This window comes from Phyllobates terribilis, unplaced genomic scaffold, assembly GCF_046119375.1.
Source record: "Phyllobates terribilis strain yellow unplaced genomic scaffold, ASM4611937v1 Scaffold_1__5_contigs__length_1240528914, whole genome shotgun sequence".
Taxonomy (NCBI): domain Eukaryota; kingdom Metazoa; phylum Chordata; class Amphibia; order Anura; family Dendrobatidae; genus Phyllobates; species Phyllobates terribilis.
Genome location: NW_027362761.1, coordinates 151981389 through 152002290, shown reverse-complemented (window position 1 = coordinate 152002290; position 20902 = coordinate 151981389). Strand labels below are relative to the sequence as shown.

Here is a 20902-nt window from a genome sequence, read left to right as displayed (position 1 = left end):
CATATATGCACACACAGCTCTGCTACATACATAGCTCTGTTACATGTGCACACAGCTCTGCTACACACAGCTTTGTTACACAAACACACAACTCTACTACACACACACCTCTTCTACAAACACACACAACTCTACTACACACACACCTCTTCTACAAACAAACACAACTCTACTACACACACACCTCTTCTACAAACACACACAACTCTACTACACACACACCTCTTCTACAAACACACACAACTCTACTACACACATACCTCTTCTACAAACACACACAACTCTGCTACATCAACACACAGCGCTTAGCTACATCATCAAAACACACACCCAAACACACATAATTACAGAGGTTGAAAAAAACATATGTTCATCAATTTCATTCTCTCTCAGCCAGCTATACATTTTCTATCACTAGATTATTTAGAACCCACAATGCCATTTATTGTGATACCTTTATCTAGTCCTTTTTTAAACGGTGGTTTAGAGTCTGGCTCTTGCAGTAGGGCATTCCACAGTCTGATTGCTGTACATATAAAGGAAATGTTCCTACTTAGAAGTCTAAATTGCCTTTCTTCCATCAGCAATGAATGTCTCCAAGAAGCCCAACTTGTCTAACCTCTAATTATAAGAGAGACCTTGTATCCCATGTGATAATCTACTTGTCGCCTTTGAATTGACTCAAACTTTCCAATATCCTTTTTAAAATGTGGAGCCCAAAACTGGATCCCATATTCCGGATATGGCCTTACAAGTGATTTATAGAGGGGTAACAATACATTGGGATTGTGGGATTTTATCTCACGTTTTAATACATCCGAAAATCTTGTTTGCTTTTGCAGCTGCTACATGACATTGAGTACTGCTGCTTATATTACCTATAACCAGAATACTCAAGTCCAATCCTCTTGCTCTGCAGTTTCACATATACATTTCCATTTAATGAATATGTAGCAATATGATTTATTGACATTTGGCATTTTTTGCCTCTGTAGACTTGTCTCTGCACACTGTGAATACACTACTTTATTTTGAAGCTCCTTCCAGTCATATGACTGATCATATGCCATGAAAGGTCCTTAAGCTAATCAGGTCCTCCATCGTCTGTGCAGGTTTAGTGGTGTGCAGGTCCTGGTAGCTTCACCTCCTGCCCATCATCGGTCAGACAAATCAGTGCTGCACAAGAGGAGAGAGAACTGTGCCCCTACACAGTTTTCTGAGTGATCAGATACACACTTTTTTAGCAAGTGCATCTTATAGTGCAAAATGTATGGTAAAATATGGTATTTCATGGTCTGGTGCAGGTCTGCATTTTAAGGTGCATTCTGTTTTATTTTAGGATCTATTTATTTTGGGGACTGAACTTTAATTTTGGGTCTGCTTATTCTGGAGTTCCTTCAAGGTGTAAGGAAGGATATATGCACTACTTATGAATTTAACGCAGTAGGTTAGCGGTGTTCCAGCGCAGGCCTATGTAAATGGAGGCCATATGTTAACAAAAAAAATAGCACATCTACTTTTGAAATCTCAGAACCTCATGTTGCCACTTAGAACTGGCCATCTGTACAGCAAGATCCTGCATTAGCATTTTGGATTGATTGTATGTTTACTTGGGGCAAAGCAATTGACTTTATTTGCCTGGGATTCGAAAATGCATTTTCCCTGGACTGCTAGTCAATGTTAATTAATGGAACATTAAACAAAGAAAATAGGAAAACAACAAAAAAAATCCCAGTGATTCCTCCCTTAAAGGTGTTTTTTCATATTGCTTTTCAAGAGCTCCCCTGCCTCCCATAGGTCACTATGACATAGGGACTCGTCATCAACACGAAGCAAGAAGGAGGACGGCATCGCACCGGACCAAGACAGCGACACCCATCTGACTCAGCCTCCCCGTGAGTATTATAAAAGGTCTTTTTCTTGTCTTGCAGGTCGAGTTGCTGTATATCAGGGCTGAAAGATAGTGGCCTTACCTCGTATGGGACAAATCTGGTGACAGGTTCCCTTTAAGCAAGAGCAGTAAACAATGGAATTAAAAATCCCTCAGTTCTTGAGAAAGGAGAACTTTTTCAATAGCAAGTAAATTGCAAAGCTGCTTGTTTTTACAAACACTTTACAATAATGTACTTGAAAATAAACCTTTAATGACATATTTTGGGGTCTAATAGCACTAAACTATAGTACCAGGCACAGCGGATCGCTAGTGTTGAAAGCTTTTAATGTAGGGGACGCTTTCCTTTATTGGTTGGGTCTTTGGGATCCTATACTTTTCAGGTTTCTTGCTTTTCAGAGGATGAAAGAGATAACAGGAGTAAATTTCATTTACAGAAGAGCCGTATAACAAATGCCTCTTAGCACATCTTCCCCCCATTTCCAAAGTCCCCTAATAAGGACTAGCCTCTTTAGGAAACAAATAATTTATATGCATCTAATGTTCAATATCATTAGCTATACAAATTAATTTTCTGAAATTGATTTAACTATTTAGCCCTTAAAAAGAATGGCAGAAATGGATGGAGCAGATGGGCACTCATTCCTAGTTAACACTTATATTGCTTCCAATAAAATACTGTGCAGGAAGCTGGAATATTCATTATTTTAACACTTAATTTCCTGCATATTAAGCAAATATGCAGAATAAATATTTGAGGTTATTACCCCTGTAATTAATATTAGGGAAATCTGTGATATGCACCCACATTACAATAAATGAAACATCCTAATAGGTAGATCTGTGTAATATGGACTTGGTAAAAAGAAATATTGATAATGGTAATTAATGGTAATTAAGCTAGTCAGAGGTAACTCCATTAATGTATTACTCAGGAAAATATTGACTGTTCTTGGGCTAGAAGAATCTGTCACATAAAGAAGTGAAGAGATTAATGTAAGGCTAGCCGGGCACTAAGTACTAACACTTGACGTTGTGTCACTGATACCTTTACCAGGAGATCAGATCAAACTTACTAAGCTCTAATGCCATACTTTACCCCACGGGAGTCACCAGAGGATGCCTACAGGAGACTATTTTAATCCTGCTTGCAAATAAATCTACACATTGTTAAATACCTGTCAGTCACAATGAGAGATACAAAATCACCTTCTATTAAAACGACGCTTTTTGTTAAAACCAGTGTGTATTTTAATTAGGTCACTAAGTAGTCTTGCTAAATGCGTCTTCTGTAGAATTTCACTTGCATTCTATTACGGCTGTGAAGCGGTTAAGCACTGCTTGGTCCCCATGGTGGTTCCTAAACAACGGAGGAGGTAAATGCAGTGGATGTGGGTTACGGTAATTACCCAACATCTCATGCCTAAGTGACATGGTGTGCAAGCACATAAATTGGGGATGCTTCAAGAATAATATTCTGCATAGAAATTTGATGGATGGATTTCAAGCAATTACGCAGCATGCTCACTCTTTTTGTTTAATTGAAGCACTAATAAGTTGAACAATGAGCTCATTTAAACCTATTAACAACTTTACTTAAGAAGCCCATAATTTGATGGCCAAAAGAACTGAATTAATCTTTTCCCAGTTGGAAGCAGAGGTTAAGGCGTATTGGCAGAATCTTGCTAGAAATGTCCATTTTATGGCGTTCATTTATCAGACATTTCAATTCTCCATTGAGTCTCTAGCAAGACTACTACATGATAAAGTCGTAGGATCAACAAAAGACGCAACAAAAACCAGCTCACCTAACAAGTGTGAACATGCAAATGGCAAAGTATTTCTAGGATGATGACATTAGTAGAATGAAGGTATTTATCATTTCATCAAAGATAAAAAATCCAAAAGCAGCACAAAAAATGATTGTAGGTGCAAAGCCCCCCAGGTACATACAAGACCCATAGCTATCCAAAAAATTGGAGGCAGCACACAAGCAAACGGTGAAAAAGCAATAGTATTTAATAGCCCATGTGGCTGTGGCGACGTTTCGGTCCAATATTGTGGACCTTTCTCAAGCAAAACGCTGAGAACCCCAGCTTTAATACATGTGAGGAATGCTTGTTTCTTTCGCATTCCTCACACACGTATTAAAGCTGTCAAACAGTCGCAAATCATGCACACGGGAGTGATTCAAACATATCACCGAGTACGCTGAAGATACTCGGTACTCGCCCGAGTATACTCGCCGAAAGGGTTAACTGAACATACTCGCTCATCACTACTAGCGAGTGATAAGAACGTATACAGATAAGTTTAGAAAAGCACAAAGACTGTTGTAACAAGTCTAGTAGCTTTATATAAATTACTGTATTTAAGGGAAATCTCTGGGGGGTAGAATACTTGTTCTAAGATATCATAAAGGGGGTGGCCTATAACGAATACCATTAACAAGATAAGGTATACATGTTTGATCACTAGGAATCTCACTGATCACTAATGAAAGGATCAGTGGTCAAGCATGCACACTTCAGCTCCAGTCATTGTCTATGGAAGTGAAGGAGATGGCCAAGAACACTGCTGTCAATTCCATAACGATACGGGCTCTGACGGGGATAGTACTGTGATCGTGGCTTTCTCTAAGAAGAAATGTTAGGGCATCATTGGGTATTAGATATTAGAATCTACTAACAAATATATAATGTCTATGACCAGATTAAAAGTACTCATGTTCCCTATCCACAAGATAGGTCACAAATCTACACTTGCACAGGGTTCCAATGCTGATCACAAGAATGAGGTCCCATCCCCCCACCTATTTCAGTGGTCCAGTGGTACCCCAGAAATCACACATATTATTCCTATCCTGAGGTTAGGTGATAAATGTTTGTCGTAAGGATAACCCCTTTAAGTTTGCCATTAACATTACATTTTTGTTAGCAGATTCAAAAATCTATTGTAAGAGGAAATACTTGTGCAGCAATACAAATTGAACTATTATTTGATTATTTTAAATAGGCCCCATTAATATATATTTTATATATGTAGGCCCCAGAATGTCTATCAAGGCCAAGGTAGACAAGGCTTACAGTCTAAAGATGATCTAGAAATGAAGAATTATAGCCCAAGACATATTTTAGTCATATAATTTAATAATAGGCACAAATAGAAGAATTGGACCACGTGTCAGACAGAGGGAGATAATGAGTTCTTGTGATCTATGCTCTACAAGGAAAGCCATAAAATCTCTTCACAATGAACAGTCTTCTTCCCTTTGGCTGCCGTTACAGTAAAGCCCATAAGAAAACACAAAATTAAATTAAAGATAAGTGAATGTGATTATTGTATTTTTTTTCAAGCATCTTCTGTGTCAGCTCTTTTTATTGTGAGGAACAGGAAGAACGAAGGCAATGACGTCTGGAACTTGACTGTTGGGCATTATCTTGTAGTGAATTCATAGAGGACACTTACTTTGTGAGGTCCATCATCCATCTCTACATCTAGTACCCGAGGAGCACAATTAATCAATAGGTTACAAAGAGGAAGCTGAGTTATAATCAACCTGAAACATGATCAATAGATCAAAAAAGATTTCACGCAGATAGCTGTTCATCCCTATGATGATCACAATGATCAGTCCCAAGCTCATTCTAAAAACTAAAAATGTCTATGAATGATGACAAATTCTCATTGTCAGGTAGGACATCATATTGATACAGTAGGATATACCTAAAAGGATCTCCTAATCTAGTGAAACAAATGTATTTTAAAGAGAATTTGCACTACAACGTCAACGTAGAACAAGACCACATGTCAGTGCTCTTAGACCCAAAATAAGTGGCATGAGACCAGCATTGAAAAAAAACAAACATGATCTTTAGATACTGTGTTTGGAGAGGTTTATGCTATATGTGCTTATTTGTGGCCATCCAGTGGTTGTGAAGCGGGTTACACCCAGTTGAAGGTTTTCCTAGCATGTCACCATAATATATTGAATATGAATAGAAAAGAATTAGGCCCCAATATTTTGAGGCCTGATGGCACATAGCGAGGTGAGTTAGGGAGCATCCAGATTGGGTGCACCTTGTTGAGGTGGGATAGCTTTTACACTTTTTTTTATCAATATAGTGTCAGCTAAGTCCCCTATGTTATTTACAGTCATATGAAAAAGTTTGGGCACCCCTATTAATCTTAAGCTTAATGTTTTATAAAAATTTGTGTTTTTCCAACAGCTATTTCAGTTTGATATATGTAATAACTGTTGGACACAGTAATGTTTCTGCCATGAAATGAGGTTTATTGTACTAACAGAAAATGTGCAATCTGCATTCAAACAAAATTTGACAGGTGCATAAGTATGGGCACCTCACCAGAAAAGTGACATTAATATTTAGTAGATCCTCCTTTTGCAAAAATAACAGCCTCTAGTCGCTTCCTGTAGCTTTTAATGAGTTCCTGGATCCTAGATGAAGGTATTTTTGACCACTCCTCTTTACAAAACAATTCCAGTTCAGTTAAGTTTGATGGACGCCGAGCATGGACAGCCCTCTTCAAATGATCCCACAGATGTTCAATGATATTCAGGTCTGGGGACTGGGATGGCCATTCCAGAACATTGCAATTGTTCCTCTGCATAAATGCCTGAATAGATTTGGAGCGGTGTTTTGGATCATTGTCTTGCTGAAAGATCCATCCACTGCGTAACTTCAACTTTATCACTGATTCTTGAACACTATTGTCAAGAATCTGCTGATACTGAGTGGAATCCATGCGTCCCTCAACTTTAACAAGATTCCCAGTGCTAGCATTGACCACACAACCCCAAAGCATGATGGAACCTCCACCAAATTTTACTGTGGGTAGCAAGTGTTTTTCTTGGAGTGCTGTGTTTTTTTTGCCACCATGCATAACGCCTTTTTGTATCACCAAAAAACTCAGTCTTGGTTTCATCTGTCCACAGGACCTTCTTCCAAAAAGAAATTGGCTTCTCCAAATGTGCTTTTGCATACCTCAGCGGACTCTGTTTGTGGCATGCTTGCAGAAACGGCTTCTTTCGCATCACTCTCCCATACAGCTTCTCCTTGTGCAAAGTGCGTTGTATAGTTGACCGATGCACAGTGACACCATCTGCAGCAAGTTGATGCTGCAGCTCTCTGGAGGTGGTCTGAGGATTGTCCTTGACTGATCTCACCATTCTTCTTCTCTGCCTTTCTGATGTTTTTCTTGGCCTGCCACTTCTGGCCTTAACAAGAACTGTCACTGTGTTCTTCCATTTCCTTACTATGTTTCTCACAGTGGAAACTGACAGGTTAAATCTCTGAGCCAGCTTTTTGTATCCTTCCCCTGAACAACTATGTTGAATAATCTTTGTTTTCAGATCATTTGACAGTTTTTTTTGAGGAGCCCATGATGCCACTCTACAGAGGAAATTCAAACAGGAGAACAACTTGCAAAGTGGCCACTTTAAGTAGCTTTTCTCATGATTGCATACACCTGGCTATGAAGTTCAAAGCTTAATGAGGTTACAAAACCAAAAAAAGTGCTTTAGCAAGTCAGTAAAAAGTAGGTAGGAGTATTTAAAACAAGAAAATGATAAGGGTGCCCATACTTATGCACCTGTCAAATTTTGTTTGAATGCAGATTGCACATTTTCTGTTAGTACAATAAACCTCATTTCAAGGCAGAAACATTACTGTGTCCAACAGTTATTACATATATCAAACTGAAATAGCTGTTGCAAAAACACCAATTTTTATAAAACATTAAGCTTAAGATTAATAGGGGTGCCCAAACTTTTTCATATGACTGTATGTACTATTACTATTGAGATACTCACTGCAGGGTATTTGCTCATTGTCTCCAGATTTCTGGATTCATTTGCTCTATTTTAGTAGCTTTAGTAATTTTGTCTTATTCTCTGTAAGATTTGAGCTTTGATCCCCTTTTTAAGTTGTCTTTCTATTTTTTTTTTTTAGTTTTTTTCTTAGACAACTTTGTATATCCAGATATTTCATCAAATGCGACTTTTATTAAATGTTGCATTTTTTTTTAGCACATCTCATTTCAGTCCCTTCCTGCAGTATGGTTCCTGAAAAATCTCAATTTGACCACTTTTCAAAGAATGTGCAACTTTTGGTGCTGAAATGTCGCAAAAAGAACGATTAAAGACAGAAATAAAGAGCATTTTTGATATTGCGTCGAATCCCTGAGCCACGTGCGACAACTTGAAGAGTTTGGTCCAAAAACCATCAGCAAATTTCCACAAGACAAACAAAGAAAAGTGACTTCAATAAATATCAAAAGATGAATCGGGCCCTTAGGGTATGTGGACATGTTTAAGATTTGGTGCAGAAATCTCTGCACCAATTCTGCATCTCTTGGAAGGGAAAACGCAGCGGCAAAAACGAGTGTTTTGCTGTGTTTTTTACTTGCATTTTTGGTGCAGATTTTTCCCCACTCATTAGTACGGGTGAAATCTGCAGCAAAAGCACTGAAAGCATCGACATCCTGCAGAATTATATCTGCACCAAATCTGCAAGTCACAAATAAGCAACGTGTGCATGAGACTTCAGGCTTCGCATTCACTTTGCTGGTATCATGAACCCCGTCAGGTTTTGTGACATCTGCACTTAAAAAAAGCAGCAAAAACGCATTGTGTGCACACAGCCTTAGAGTTCCTAAAATTTGTGAAAACATAGGGGTGGATGCATCTGAATATAGACCCAGGGAAGGAATTAATAAGATATAAATCAAGCACAGTATGATATTCGGACAGCCACTCTTTAAAAGCAACAGATCAGCTTGAAATGAAGATAAACTGGGGCAAGCCAGCGTTTGTATTTCATCAAAAGGTGTAAAATCAAATACCAGATATAATCAAAACTAATCTGTTCTACAAATTAACGCCAACAAAACACCCTCAGAATGGTAATATGGTGTGCAGGCATTACAAGGTAATCTTGTTTGTTGACAGTAGGAAAAGCTGATAGATGCGGCCGCCTGCGTTATGGCGTTACTTTATTCGGTAAGCAAAAGTTTGTTAAATCATTTTGCTTTAATAAACTGTAAAACTGAATTCTTTCTTGGAAAAGCACTTCAGACCTAGTAGGTTTCCTATTTTCAGAATTATTGCTCCTTTATTGCAGTCATTTAAAACAGGAAGAAAGAAAAACCCCTTTGTGTTCTCGTCACTCGTACTAGAAGCCCGGCTCCCCAGCAGAGATAGCTCTACAGCATAAACCGCAAACTGCTATTTTCGCAGCAGGCAGAACAGTGTTCATCTTCCAAAAAGCGGCATTAATAAAAATGGGGCCGTAATAAACATGGTAATTCTGGTCAAAAGCTTACAAATTGGTGACACTACTATTGCTTAGGTCGTTTTGTACAATTAATTTTGTGCTACAAAGATGCAAGTGGTGCTTCCAATTACGACTCTTACTGGGGAACATATAATTTGTTTGGTGCTTCCTTCGGTCTCTCAGCCTTAACGCTTATAAGACTCCAGGAATAATGCGTCACTGTACCATGATCGTCCTGACGTTCTATAGACAAAATGAGCATTTCACAACAGCTCAGCACATGAGGAGTCTTCTATATAAATAGTGCAATCTTCAGTATCATGGCATTATCTACTGCTAAGAGCCATACTGATGACTGATCGATGACTGCTATTAATGTCAATGGGGCCCTAAACGCACAGATTAAAGACCTAACACTTAAAATGGCATTAAAGAAAGAAAAGGAGCTTCTAAAGCACAGTGCCATAAAGAAGTACATTTAAAGTGCCTTTTCAGCATGTGGTTTTATAAAAGGTGTTAGTAAGATAGCCTCATCAGATGACATTGTGGCTTTGCACAAAATTCTATAATGCCCACAAATGGCATATTAATCAGAGTGCGGTGCTGAATAACTACACACTTAACCATTAATCTATACAAAAAAGAACATAGTTCTCTACCTTTGAAAGGTTTTATGGGATCAGAAAATTGATGACTCAATATCCAATCAATAGGGGTCCATCTCTATGCTCCTCATATGATCAGCTGCTTGAAGAACCTATTTCAATGGGCTGGCCCTGAAGACTCTTCTACTCTATTACCATCATGTCATCTACAGTACATAGTAGTGTCCTGTGCTTGGCATTACAGCGTTATCCTTTGACGTTTAAGGGGCTGTCCAGTTTTATTATTTTTTATCCCATTTGGCAATGGGAAAGTGGCCATTGACAGAACACTTTATTCTTTCCTTACAGTTATTACATGGAGAATATTTAACAGTCCAACCTACTGATGGATAGCTTCTCCCACCACTGGTTGCTACGTCATGAGTTGCTATAAGTTATCATGTAGATGGTGGAGGCCTCTACGCACAGCTTGTACAGCAATTCAATGAGTCTGTATAATTCCTTTATTCCATCTCTAAAAGGCCATGGTTCTAGGGGTAAAACATCCCATATATGAAAAGTCCAATAGTGCACGCTAAAACTCTTCAGTATACATAACAGTATACAGAGGTACAGTAGATGTCACCTCTATGGAAGTCCTAGTACATCCCGTTACACGATTATCTCTAACATTACTATCCAGCACTAGGGTCCTGGGTTCAAAACCCACCAAGGACATCTACAAGGAGTTTGTATGTGCTCCCCGTGTTTGCGTGGGTTTCCTCCAGGTTCTCCAGGTTCCTCCCACACTCCAAAGACATACTGATAGGGAACGTTGATTGTGAGCCCCAATGGGGACAGTGATGTCTGTAAAGCGCTAAGGTGCGAAGAGCAAGTAAAATAAGAAAAATTATAACAATGAGAGCACTTTCTGATGCAGTTTCTTACCCCGTAATACTATGAGCCTGGTGGTTACACTAACTTCTCCAACACTGTTGGATGCAACACATTCATATATTGCCTCATCTCTTGGTGTTCGTAAAGGTTGTATTCTTAGTACGGAACCAGATCCATCATCGAATTCTATTACCTGTGGAGGGAAAGTAAAGCTGTCACAGTTGTTGTTGGTTCTACCAATTATTCTGGCAGGACATGATCACAATAATATCAGTAGCTAATTTGCACATTGAGCTTCCCTTGACATGACAATAATTAGGAAGCAAAGTGTATGTGCTGTATGAGTATTTATAAGAGCCCATCCAAGTTGTAAAATTCTTACCTGGATCCTTACCTGAACATCAATCTCATTGTCTGGTGAGCTATTTTCGTAACCAAGGTAGATTTATCATTATATACAATATTAATACATTCCTGGTGCATTTTAATTAGAATCCTTGTGCTCCACCTTGATTTATTGCATCTTTGTTCTACTCTTTATATACCTTGTCAAGTGCGGTATTCATCTTCACATATATGCTTAAGATTTACTACTTTACTAAAAAAATAATACAAGGCTCTGTTCGCACTTGTAAGATAAAAAAAAATAGAAACCTGACATAGCTATTTTAAGTTAATAGGATGCAACGCGGAACCTGATGGATCTGCCATGGCTCCACTAAAGGCATAAGTCATCATGGCAGTGTAGATAAAGCCTAAAAAATAATATGAAGTGTAATATTATGTCATTCTGTTATTCTTTTATTACGAAACCTTAACAGGGAGGCGTACTAATTATGAGCAAGAGCCAAGAAGCAGCTGTCAAAGTATGGATTGGCTAATATCCCTAGTCATGTTTTGAGGCTTTTTGACGGGTTGGACAATGAATTATAGAATAGCTACTTAAAGGTGTTAAAGAGAATCTGTCAGCAGGTTTTGTCATGTAATCTGAGAGCAGAATAATATAGAGCAAGAGAGCCTGATTCCAGCGATGTATCACTTACCGTGCTGCTTGGTGCAGTTTTGATAGAATCCCTGTTTTCTCTGCTGTAGATGTAGCAGTGCTCAGAATGCTGAACTGTGTATAGCCCCTCCCACTCCCCTGATTGGCAGCTTCCTGTGTACACTGTACATTGTCAGCAAGCTGCCAATCAGTAGTGGGGGCGTGGTTACACAGATTAGCCTGACTGCCGTGCACGTGCGACCTAGTCAGACAATGATAATCTCCTGCTGATAAAACACTGATTGTTTTGAAACTACAACACACAGCCAAGTAAGTGACGCATCCCTGGAATCACGTTCACTTGCCCTATATTATGCTGCTCTCATATTAAATAGCAAAACCCTGCAGACAGATTCCCTTAAAAGGCTTATCTGAACTATAAAAAAAATAGAGAAATCATGCAATTTTCACACTGGCCATTGGGGATTTTATTGACTTATACTTCCTGTTCTTTCTGGAAATGCACATGTATATTACCATGAATAGACTGACTCATATTTTATGTATTGAAGCATCTAATGAGAGCGCACAAAGGCCATTGTGAAGGGAGCTATTGTGAATGGTTGTGTTATTTGCTGCACATATAGTGTTACTTGTCATTATAATCCTGCCTGTGATGATAATAGATTTCTGAAAATTCTCCCTCGAAGAACAAGAAGTATGAGTCTAAAATAGCCCCAGTGGCCAGTGTGAAAATTGCAATATTTCTATTTTTTAAAACATTTAGTACAAAAACCTGATTTAAACAAGAAGCCGTTTTTTGATATACATTCCCCTTAACACAAATGATCACTCCCCTACATTTGCCTACAACTTAAAACTACAAATTCCTAACTATTTCTTACAGCTTCCTAGATTATTTTACAGCTTTCACCAAAATACTGTATTTTTCAGAATATAAGATGCGCTTTTTTCCTCCAAAATTTTGGAGGAAAGTGGGGAGAGAGTCTTACAGTCCGGATGTATGGTCCGGCTGTGGATGAGGGGAGGGTGTGGGGGGAGCGCGCACAGTGTCAGCCGCAGCCACCAGCTCCTGCAGCCGCTCGTTAATCATGTGTGGCTGCTATTAAAGAGAATGAATATTCACTGCTCCCCACGCCTATGGGAATGCGGAGCAGTAAATATTCATTCTCTTTAATAGCGGGCACATGTGATCGCCAGGTCAGCAGCTGCGGCTGACATTGTGCGCGCTAATAAGGAGAATAAATATTCACTTCTTTCCACGCCCATAGTCCAGGCATGCCGACAGATGATCTCGGCATGTCGGGACGCATGGCAGTGACGTCATGCGCTGCTCACATGCTGAGATCAGGAGCTGGCAGCAGAACAGGACCCAGCGCTAGAGCAGAGGGAGCGTGAATATAATTATTTATTTTTTTATGTGTGCAGTGTGATGGGGGTGCCATGCATACCCAGATGGGGGTGCCATGCATACCCGGATGGGGGTGCCATGCATACCAGGATTGGGATGGGGGTGCCATGCATACTCAGATGTGGGTGCCATGCATACCAGGATGAGGGTGCTATCCATACCAGGATGGGGATGCCATGCATATCAGGATGGGGGTGCCATGCATACTAGGATGGGAATGGGGGTGTCATGCATACCAGGATGGAGATGGGGGTGCCATGCATACCAGGATGTGGGACTATGTATACCAGGATCTGGATGGGGGCCACATATACCAGGATGAGGGATATTAGTACAGAATTGGGGGGGCATTACCCCTATAACAGTATCAGCAGCAGAATCCCTCACTCTTATAGTCCGAAAAATACGGTATTGCCCCTGTGGTTATAGTTAAGGGTATTACTCCGACTTTCCTATCATTCTGTAAACTGGGGTCAATGATTACTTAAAGGTGTATCAGATGAATGGCATCATTAGGCATAAATCAGACACTAAGAATTTTCATGGAACCTGGTATATGTGTAAAAGGACTACATGAAGTAGTAGCTCAATAGTAGATGATAATCCGGATGTTCATGACATTGTATTTTCAAAAACTTGATTTTGGAATTTGGTATCAATTTCATTGAGTGTTTGAATACTTGGAGTAAACTGTATGATAGCAAAGTTTGCACACACTTCATGCTGATAAAAGACTTGAGTTCCCCAGGCAATAGAAATACGTGGTATACCAAGAGAATACCACAGTGAATTAGTTGTCTTTAACGGAAGACTGTGATGGTGATTTATCTTTCTCCACTATGGACTATTTTTGGATCTGTCATGAAGAGCAGGATGGCATTGACTGACTGGTGCCATCGTTTTACATTCTTTCCTTTTACTGGCCACCTGTCCCCCACTTAGTAGACACATCCACCTGTTGGATGGACACCACTTGTTGTGGCTATGTGATTCTTAAGAGAAATGTGTTAGATCCACTGCTTGTAAACTGTAGATGCCTCACACAGTCAAGTTCATATCAAGTGCTAAACCAGGGACGTCCATCTACTCGACCCACACACAGAAAACGTATGCAAATATGCAAACCATGTACAATCAGATAACATTTCATGTTCCAGTGTTACTGATATTTTGCTTTTGGAAATTATACAGACAACCCTAAAAAAAAAAACACATCATAATTTATCTAAATATTCCTTAAAATAAAGAACATATTGAAGATCACATGCAACGACTAAATAACTGAAGATAAAAAAAAAATCTGTGGCAGCTATATACAGTACAGACCAAAAGTTTGGACACATCTCATTTAAAGATTTTTCTGTATTTTCATGACTTTGAAAATTGTACATTCACACTGAAGGCATCAAAACTATGAATTAACACATGTGGAATTATATACTTAACAAAAAAGTGTGAAACAACTGAAAATATGTCTTATATTCTGGGTTCTTCAAAGTAGCCACCTTTTGCTTTGATGACTGCTTTGCACACTCTTGGCATTCTCTTGATGAGTTTCAAGAGGTAGTCACCGGAAATGGTTTTCACTTCACAGGTGTGCCCTGTCAGGTTTAATAAGTGGGATTGCTTGCCTTATAAATGAGGTTGGAACCATCAGTTGTGTTGTGCAGAAGCATGGTGGATACACAGCTGATAGTCCTACTGAATAGACTGTTAGAATTTGTATTATGGCAAGAAAAAAGCAAGTAAAGAAAAACAAGTGGTCATCATTACTTTAAGAAATGAAGGTCAGTCAGTGCGAAAAATTGGGAAAACTTTGAAATTGCCCCCAAGTGCAGTTGCAAAAACCATCAAGCGCTACAAAGAAACTGGCTCACATGAGGACCGCCCCAGGAAAGGAAGACCAAGAGTCACCTCTGCTTCTGAGGATAAGTTTATCCGAGTCACCAGCCTCAGAAATCGCAGGGTAACAGCAACTCAGATTAGAGACCAGGTCAATGCCACACAGAGTTCTAGCAGCAGACACATCTCTTCAACAACTGTTAAGAGGAGACTTTGTGCTGCAGGCCTTCATGGTAAAATAGCTGCTAGGAAACCACTGCTAAGGACAGGCAACAAACAGAAGAGACTTGTTTGGGCTAAAGAACACAAGGAATGGACATTAGACCAGTGGAAATCTGTGCTTTGGTCTGATGAGTCCAAATTTAAGATCTTTGGTTCCAACCACCGTGTCTTTGTGCGACGCAGAAAAGGTGAACGGATGGACTCTACATGCCTGGTTCCCACCGTGAAGCATGGAGGAGGAGGTGTGATTGTGTGGGGGTGCTTTGCTGGTGACACTGTTGGGGATTTATTCAAAATTGAAGGCATACTGAAATAGCATGGCTACCACAGCATCTTGCAGCGGCATGCTATTCCATCCGGTTTGCGTTTAGTTGGACCATCATTTATTTTTCAACAGGACAATGACCTCAAACACACCTCCAGGCTGTGTAAGGGCTATTTGACCAAGAAGGAGACTGATGGGGTGCTACGCCAGATGACCTGGCCTCCACAGTCACCAGACCTGAACCCAATCGAGATGGTTTGGGATGAGCTGGACCGCAGAGTGAAGGCAAAAGGGCCAACAAGTGCTAAGCATCTCTGGGAACTCCTTCAAAATTGTTGGAAGACCATTTCCGGTGACTACCTCTTGAAGCTCATCAAGAGAATGCCAAGAGTGTGCAAAGCAGTCATCAAAGCAAAAGGTGGCTACTTTGAAGAACCTAGAATATAAGACATATTTTCAGTTGTTTCACACTTTTTTGTTAAGTATATAATTCCACATGTGTTAATTCATAGTTTTGATGCCTTCAAAGTCATGAAAATATAGAAAAATCTTTAAATGAGAAGTTGTGTCCAAACTTTTGGTCTGTACTGTACATGTACAGAAATGCATCAAAATTTTTTTAATTTGGCATCTATTAGTTCAGAACATAAGGAAATTCCATATGTGAAACACTTGTTTCTGATTAAAATTTATCTGATAAAATCGAAAATTGGAAGATTAGAATGGATTTATATAGTAGAAGTGAAATTAGGGTTTTGTATCATTAAAGGGAACTTAACAGCTGGTAAATGCTGCCAGATCCACGGGCAACATGTATCAGACACTGGTTGTATGATTTCAGCCAGGTATGAAAAGCTTTTAAAAAAGTCCCCTGGCACCAAGCCGAATGGTTAACTAGTCGAAAAGGCAGCTCCCTGGCGTCTTCTCCCCTCCCCCTCTCAATGACTGACAGGTCTCTCCTTTTACACAACGCAGGGAGAAACCCATCAAACATACCTCGCTGAGATCATCCAATCAGTGTCTGGTACATGCTGCTTGTGGATCAGGCAGCATTTATGTGATATCAGGTTCCCTTGAAATTATTCCTTTTTATTGTTCTATGTGTTTGCTTAAACAATCAACAATAAGCTGGTCGTACACTCCAGATAGATATGGGGCGAACACTTGTTCATACGACATCTATTCCTCCCATTCCCCCTCACCATTAACATGTATGCTCAGCTTAGTATGCATGTGTCCTGTACGGGGAGACTGGATTAATATTAAAGTTTTATGGAAGTATTATGTGACAAAAGATCAATGGCTACTATAGCATGATAGTGACTATTGTAGCCACTACTGTACTTTGCATAACAAAAGTGTCTTAAGGTATGCCCTATTATGTTTTCGTTGCCTCAATGTCTCATTAACTAGTACCAATGATGCCAAATTATACATATATTAACACCATCAGTGAGTAAAATCAGCTACAAAATGTCTAAAGTGAATGATTGCTACATATTAGAGATGAGTGAATCGATCAAATTCATGCCGAATCTTAGCAAATTTGCAAGTTCTGGTGAACTTGAACAATTTGCAATTTAATTGGCGCAAATCATCCAAAAAATATCCGCTGCCTTTTTACACATTTCAGAAAACTGCTTCAGCTACAGAAGGCTCAACCAGATCTCAGGCACCACTGCGAATACTTCCCCATCATGCTTTGCAGCTATCAGATCACATGATCTAGTACAAAAAAAAATTGAAGCTATCAGATCACATGATGTAGTACAAACAAAAAATAGGGACTATCAGAGCCTGTATAAAAGCAGAGGCAGGGAATACAGCAGCCATTTTAGGGTGACTCAGAATGTTGCAGCACATTAGAGCTCACAGTTTAGTAAACAAGATTGGAGAAGAAAACCCTAAAACACTGGACAATACTCCAGACAGTATAGATGAGACTCAGTGTGATAGACCAGTGTTATGGTGTAAATGGCATTTGTTCTGCTCCATTTGAATTACACACTTTTTCTTCATTATTAATACATATGAAAGCAGCAGCAGCAAGCCAACACAATATGTTTTATGTTTTCTAGAGAAAAAAAATCTGAAATCAGTATCAGTCATAGATGGTGTGCTTGTTTGTCAATAGCGACTTTACAGAGTTTTTGCAATTTTTCTCCTTTCTTTTTTGTGAACAGGGGAATAATTACTTTTTAAAAATACAAAATAAAATTTGCCAAGCTAAAGAAATGTAACTGTGACTGTACCTCACAAAGTGAGTACGTCACAAAGCAAATTTATTTTGTCAAACAACCGCGAATCATGCAGCCGTGGTGACACAAACCTATTTTATGAGCACGCCGAAGATACTCAGCACCTGAGTGTGCTCGGATAACCCCTTATCATGCACCACTACACACCAGTACTGCTGCCTGCTGCACTTTTTGCTTTCTGTATGGGTACCTACCTACCTAGCATTTCTTGGTACATCCTATTTGGCAATAATGGAATAATTGGGGTTGAAATAAAAGTCAAAAATTAAAATGTAACGTTCACTATATAATTTATATATATATACTAGTGGAAAGTAAAGAGAGGACATTATTGAATGCATTGCACATCACTCATCTCATTAACAGCAGGGTGATGTTACCTCTGACAGTGACATTGTCAGTTTGAGTCTGAGTTCAACAAAAATGGTCTGCCTAATCACAAATGACAGAAGGATCATTTTTTAAAAGATTTTTAATTTTAAAAAACATGAAAAGTCTATCAGCGCACTGTGCTATTAAATAGGCTGTTGGCTTCTGCCGGGTTACCATGAATTTATATGGTAAGGTCACTTTAACATTATTAAGGCTGTGTTTATATTAACCACTTCGCGCCAGAGCCTGTTTTTGCCTTCGTGACCGGGCCAATTTTTTCAATTCTGACCACTGTCAGTTTATGAAGTAATTACTCTGGAACGCTTCAATGTATTCCCCTGATTCTGAGATTGTTTTTTCATGACATATTGTACTTCATGATAGTGGTAAAATTTCTTCGATATAACTTGCGTTTATTTGTGAAAAAATCGGAAATTTGGCGAAAATTTTGAAAATTTTGCAATTTTCAAACTTTGAATTTTCATGCCCTTAAATCAGAGAGATATGTCACACAAAAGAGTTAATAAATAACATTTCCCACATGTCTACTTTACATCAGCACAATTTTGGAACCAAAATTTTTTTTTGTTAGGGAGCTATAAGGGTTAAAAGTTGACCAGCGATTTCTCATTTTTCCAACAAAATTTACAAAAACATTTTTTTAGGGACCACATCATATTTGAAGTCAGTTTGAGGGGTCTTTATGACAGAAAATACCCAAAAGTGACACCATTCTAAAAACTGCACCCCTCAAGGTGCTCAAAACCACATTCAAGAACTTTATTAACCCTTCAGGTGCTTCACAGGAATTTTTGGAATGTGGAAGAAAAAAATTAACATTTAACTTTTTTCACAAAAATGTTACTTTAAACCCAATTTTTTTATTTTCATAGGGGGAACAGGAAAAAATAGACCCCAAATTTTTTTGTGCAATTTCTCTTGAGCGTGCTGATACCCCATATGTGAGGGAAAACCACTGTTTGGGCACACTGCAGGGTTCGGAAGGGAAGGAGCGCCATTAGACTTTTTGAATGTAAAATTTGTCTGAATAATTAGCAGACGCCATGTTGCGTTTGGAGAGCTCCTGATGTGCCTAAACAGTGGAAACCCCCCACAAGTGAGCCCATTTTGGAAACTAGACACCTTAGGGAACTTATCTAGATGTGTGGTGAGCACCTTGAACCCCAAGGTGCTTCACAGAAGTTTATAATATTGAACTGTAAAAATAAAATTTTCACATTTTTCCCACAAAACCGTTTTTCATCCCTTAATTTTGCATTATTATAAGGGTAATAGGATAAATTGCACCATGAAATTTGTTGTTCAATTTCTCCTGAACACGCTGATACCCCATATGTGGAGGCAAATTACTGTTTGGGCACATGGCAGGGTTTGAAAGGGAAGGAGCGCCATTAGACTTTTTGAATGTAAAATTTGTTTGAATAATTAGCGGACGCCATGTCACATTTGGGGAGCCCCTAATGTGCCTAAACAGTGGAAACCCCCCACAAGTGCCACCATTTTGGAAACTAGACCCCTTAGGGAACTTATCTAGATGTGTGGTGAGCACCTTGCACCCCCAGCTGCTTCACAGAAGTTTATAATATTGAGCCGTAAAAATAAAATTTTCACATTTTTCCCACAAAACCGTTTTTCATCCCTTAATTTTGCATTATCATAAGGGTAATAGGATAAATTGCACCATGAAATTTGTTGTGCAATTTCTCCTGAACACGCTGATACCCCATATGTGGAGGCAAATTACTGTTTGGGCGCATGGCAGGGTTTGAAAGGGAAGGAGCGCCATTTGACTTTTTGAATGTAAAATTTGTTTGAATAATTAGCAGACGCCATGTCGCATTTGGGGAGCCCCTAATGTGCCTAAACAGTGGAAACCCCCCACAAGTGCCACCATTTTGGAAACTAGACCCCTTAGGGAACTTATCTAGATGTGTGGTGAGCACCTTGCACCCCCAGCTGCTTCACAGAAGTTTATAATATTGAGCCGTAAAAATAAAATTTTCACATTTTTCCCATAAAAAATGTTTTTCATTCCCTAATTTTGCATTATCAAAAGGGTAACAGGATAAATTGCACCATGAAATTTGTTGTATAATTTCTCCTGAGTACGCCGATACCCCATATGTGGGGGAAAACCACTGCTTTGGTGTACGGCAGGGTTCGGAAGAGAAAGGAGCGCTATGTTGGCTGGGATAGGCACAGACGCCATGTCACATTTGAAGAGTCGCTGACATGCCAAAACAGCAGAAACCCCCACAAGTGACCCCATTTTGTAAACTACACCTCTCAAGGAATTCATCTAGGGAAGTAGTAAGTATTTTTTAATTTTTAAATTTATACCATTGGGCAGTGAAAAAAGCATAATTATATTTTTACCACAAAAAAATGTTTTACCCTCAGATTTTACATTTTCACACAGGGCAATGGGTAAAAATGGTGCCGAAATGTGTCACACAATTTCTTCTAAAAGTGGCAATACCCCATATGTGGCTGTATCGTACGGCGAGATCTGGGGGGGACGGAGCGCTATTTGACAATTGGAGAACAAATTATTGTAGAATAGGCATTTGGATTTGGGAGCACAAAATTTTCTGAATTTCTTTTGGGGGGCAAGGGTCATTTTGCTTTTCCAGAGCCTTTCTGCTACCAGTAACTTGGAAGTCCCTTATATTTTTAACAGATGACGGACCTGAGTGGGGACTAGCTTTTATTGAGGACTGAGTTGAAGCTTTTATTGAGAACATTTTACGTAACATTTATCCGGCGCTCTAGGCTGAGCACTTACATCGGGGTTTCCATCTAAATTTCCAAGTGATGTAATTCAGATGAAACCCCTGCAGG

The 20902-nt window shown here is 39.2% G+C and overlaps 1 protein-coding gene across 43 annotated transcripts in view; it reads right to left on the bottom strand.

Annotated features, from left to right (window-relative positions):
* Positions 1 to 20902, bottom strand: part of PTPRD (protein tyrosine phosphatase receptor type D) — a 2806079-nt gene that overhangs the window by 190612 nt on the left and 2594565 nt on the right. For all 43 annotated transcript variants that reach the window (XM_073668359.1, XM_073668367.1, XM_073668350.1 and 40 more), the window contains one exon: positions 10719 to 10860. In XM_073668359.1, the coding sequence (XP_073524460.1) occupies positions 10719 to 10860 (142 nt within the window). The remainder of the gene's footprint in view (positions 1 to 10718; positions 10861 to 20902) is intronic.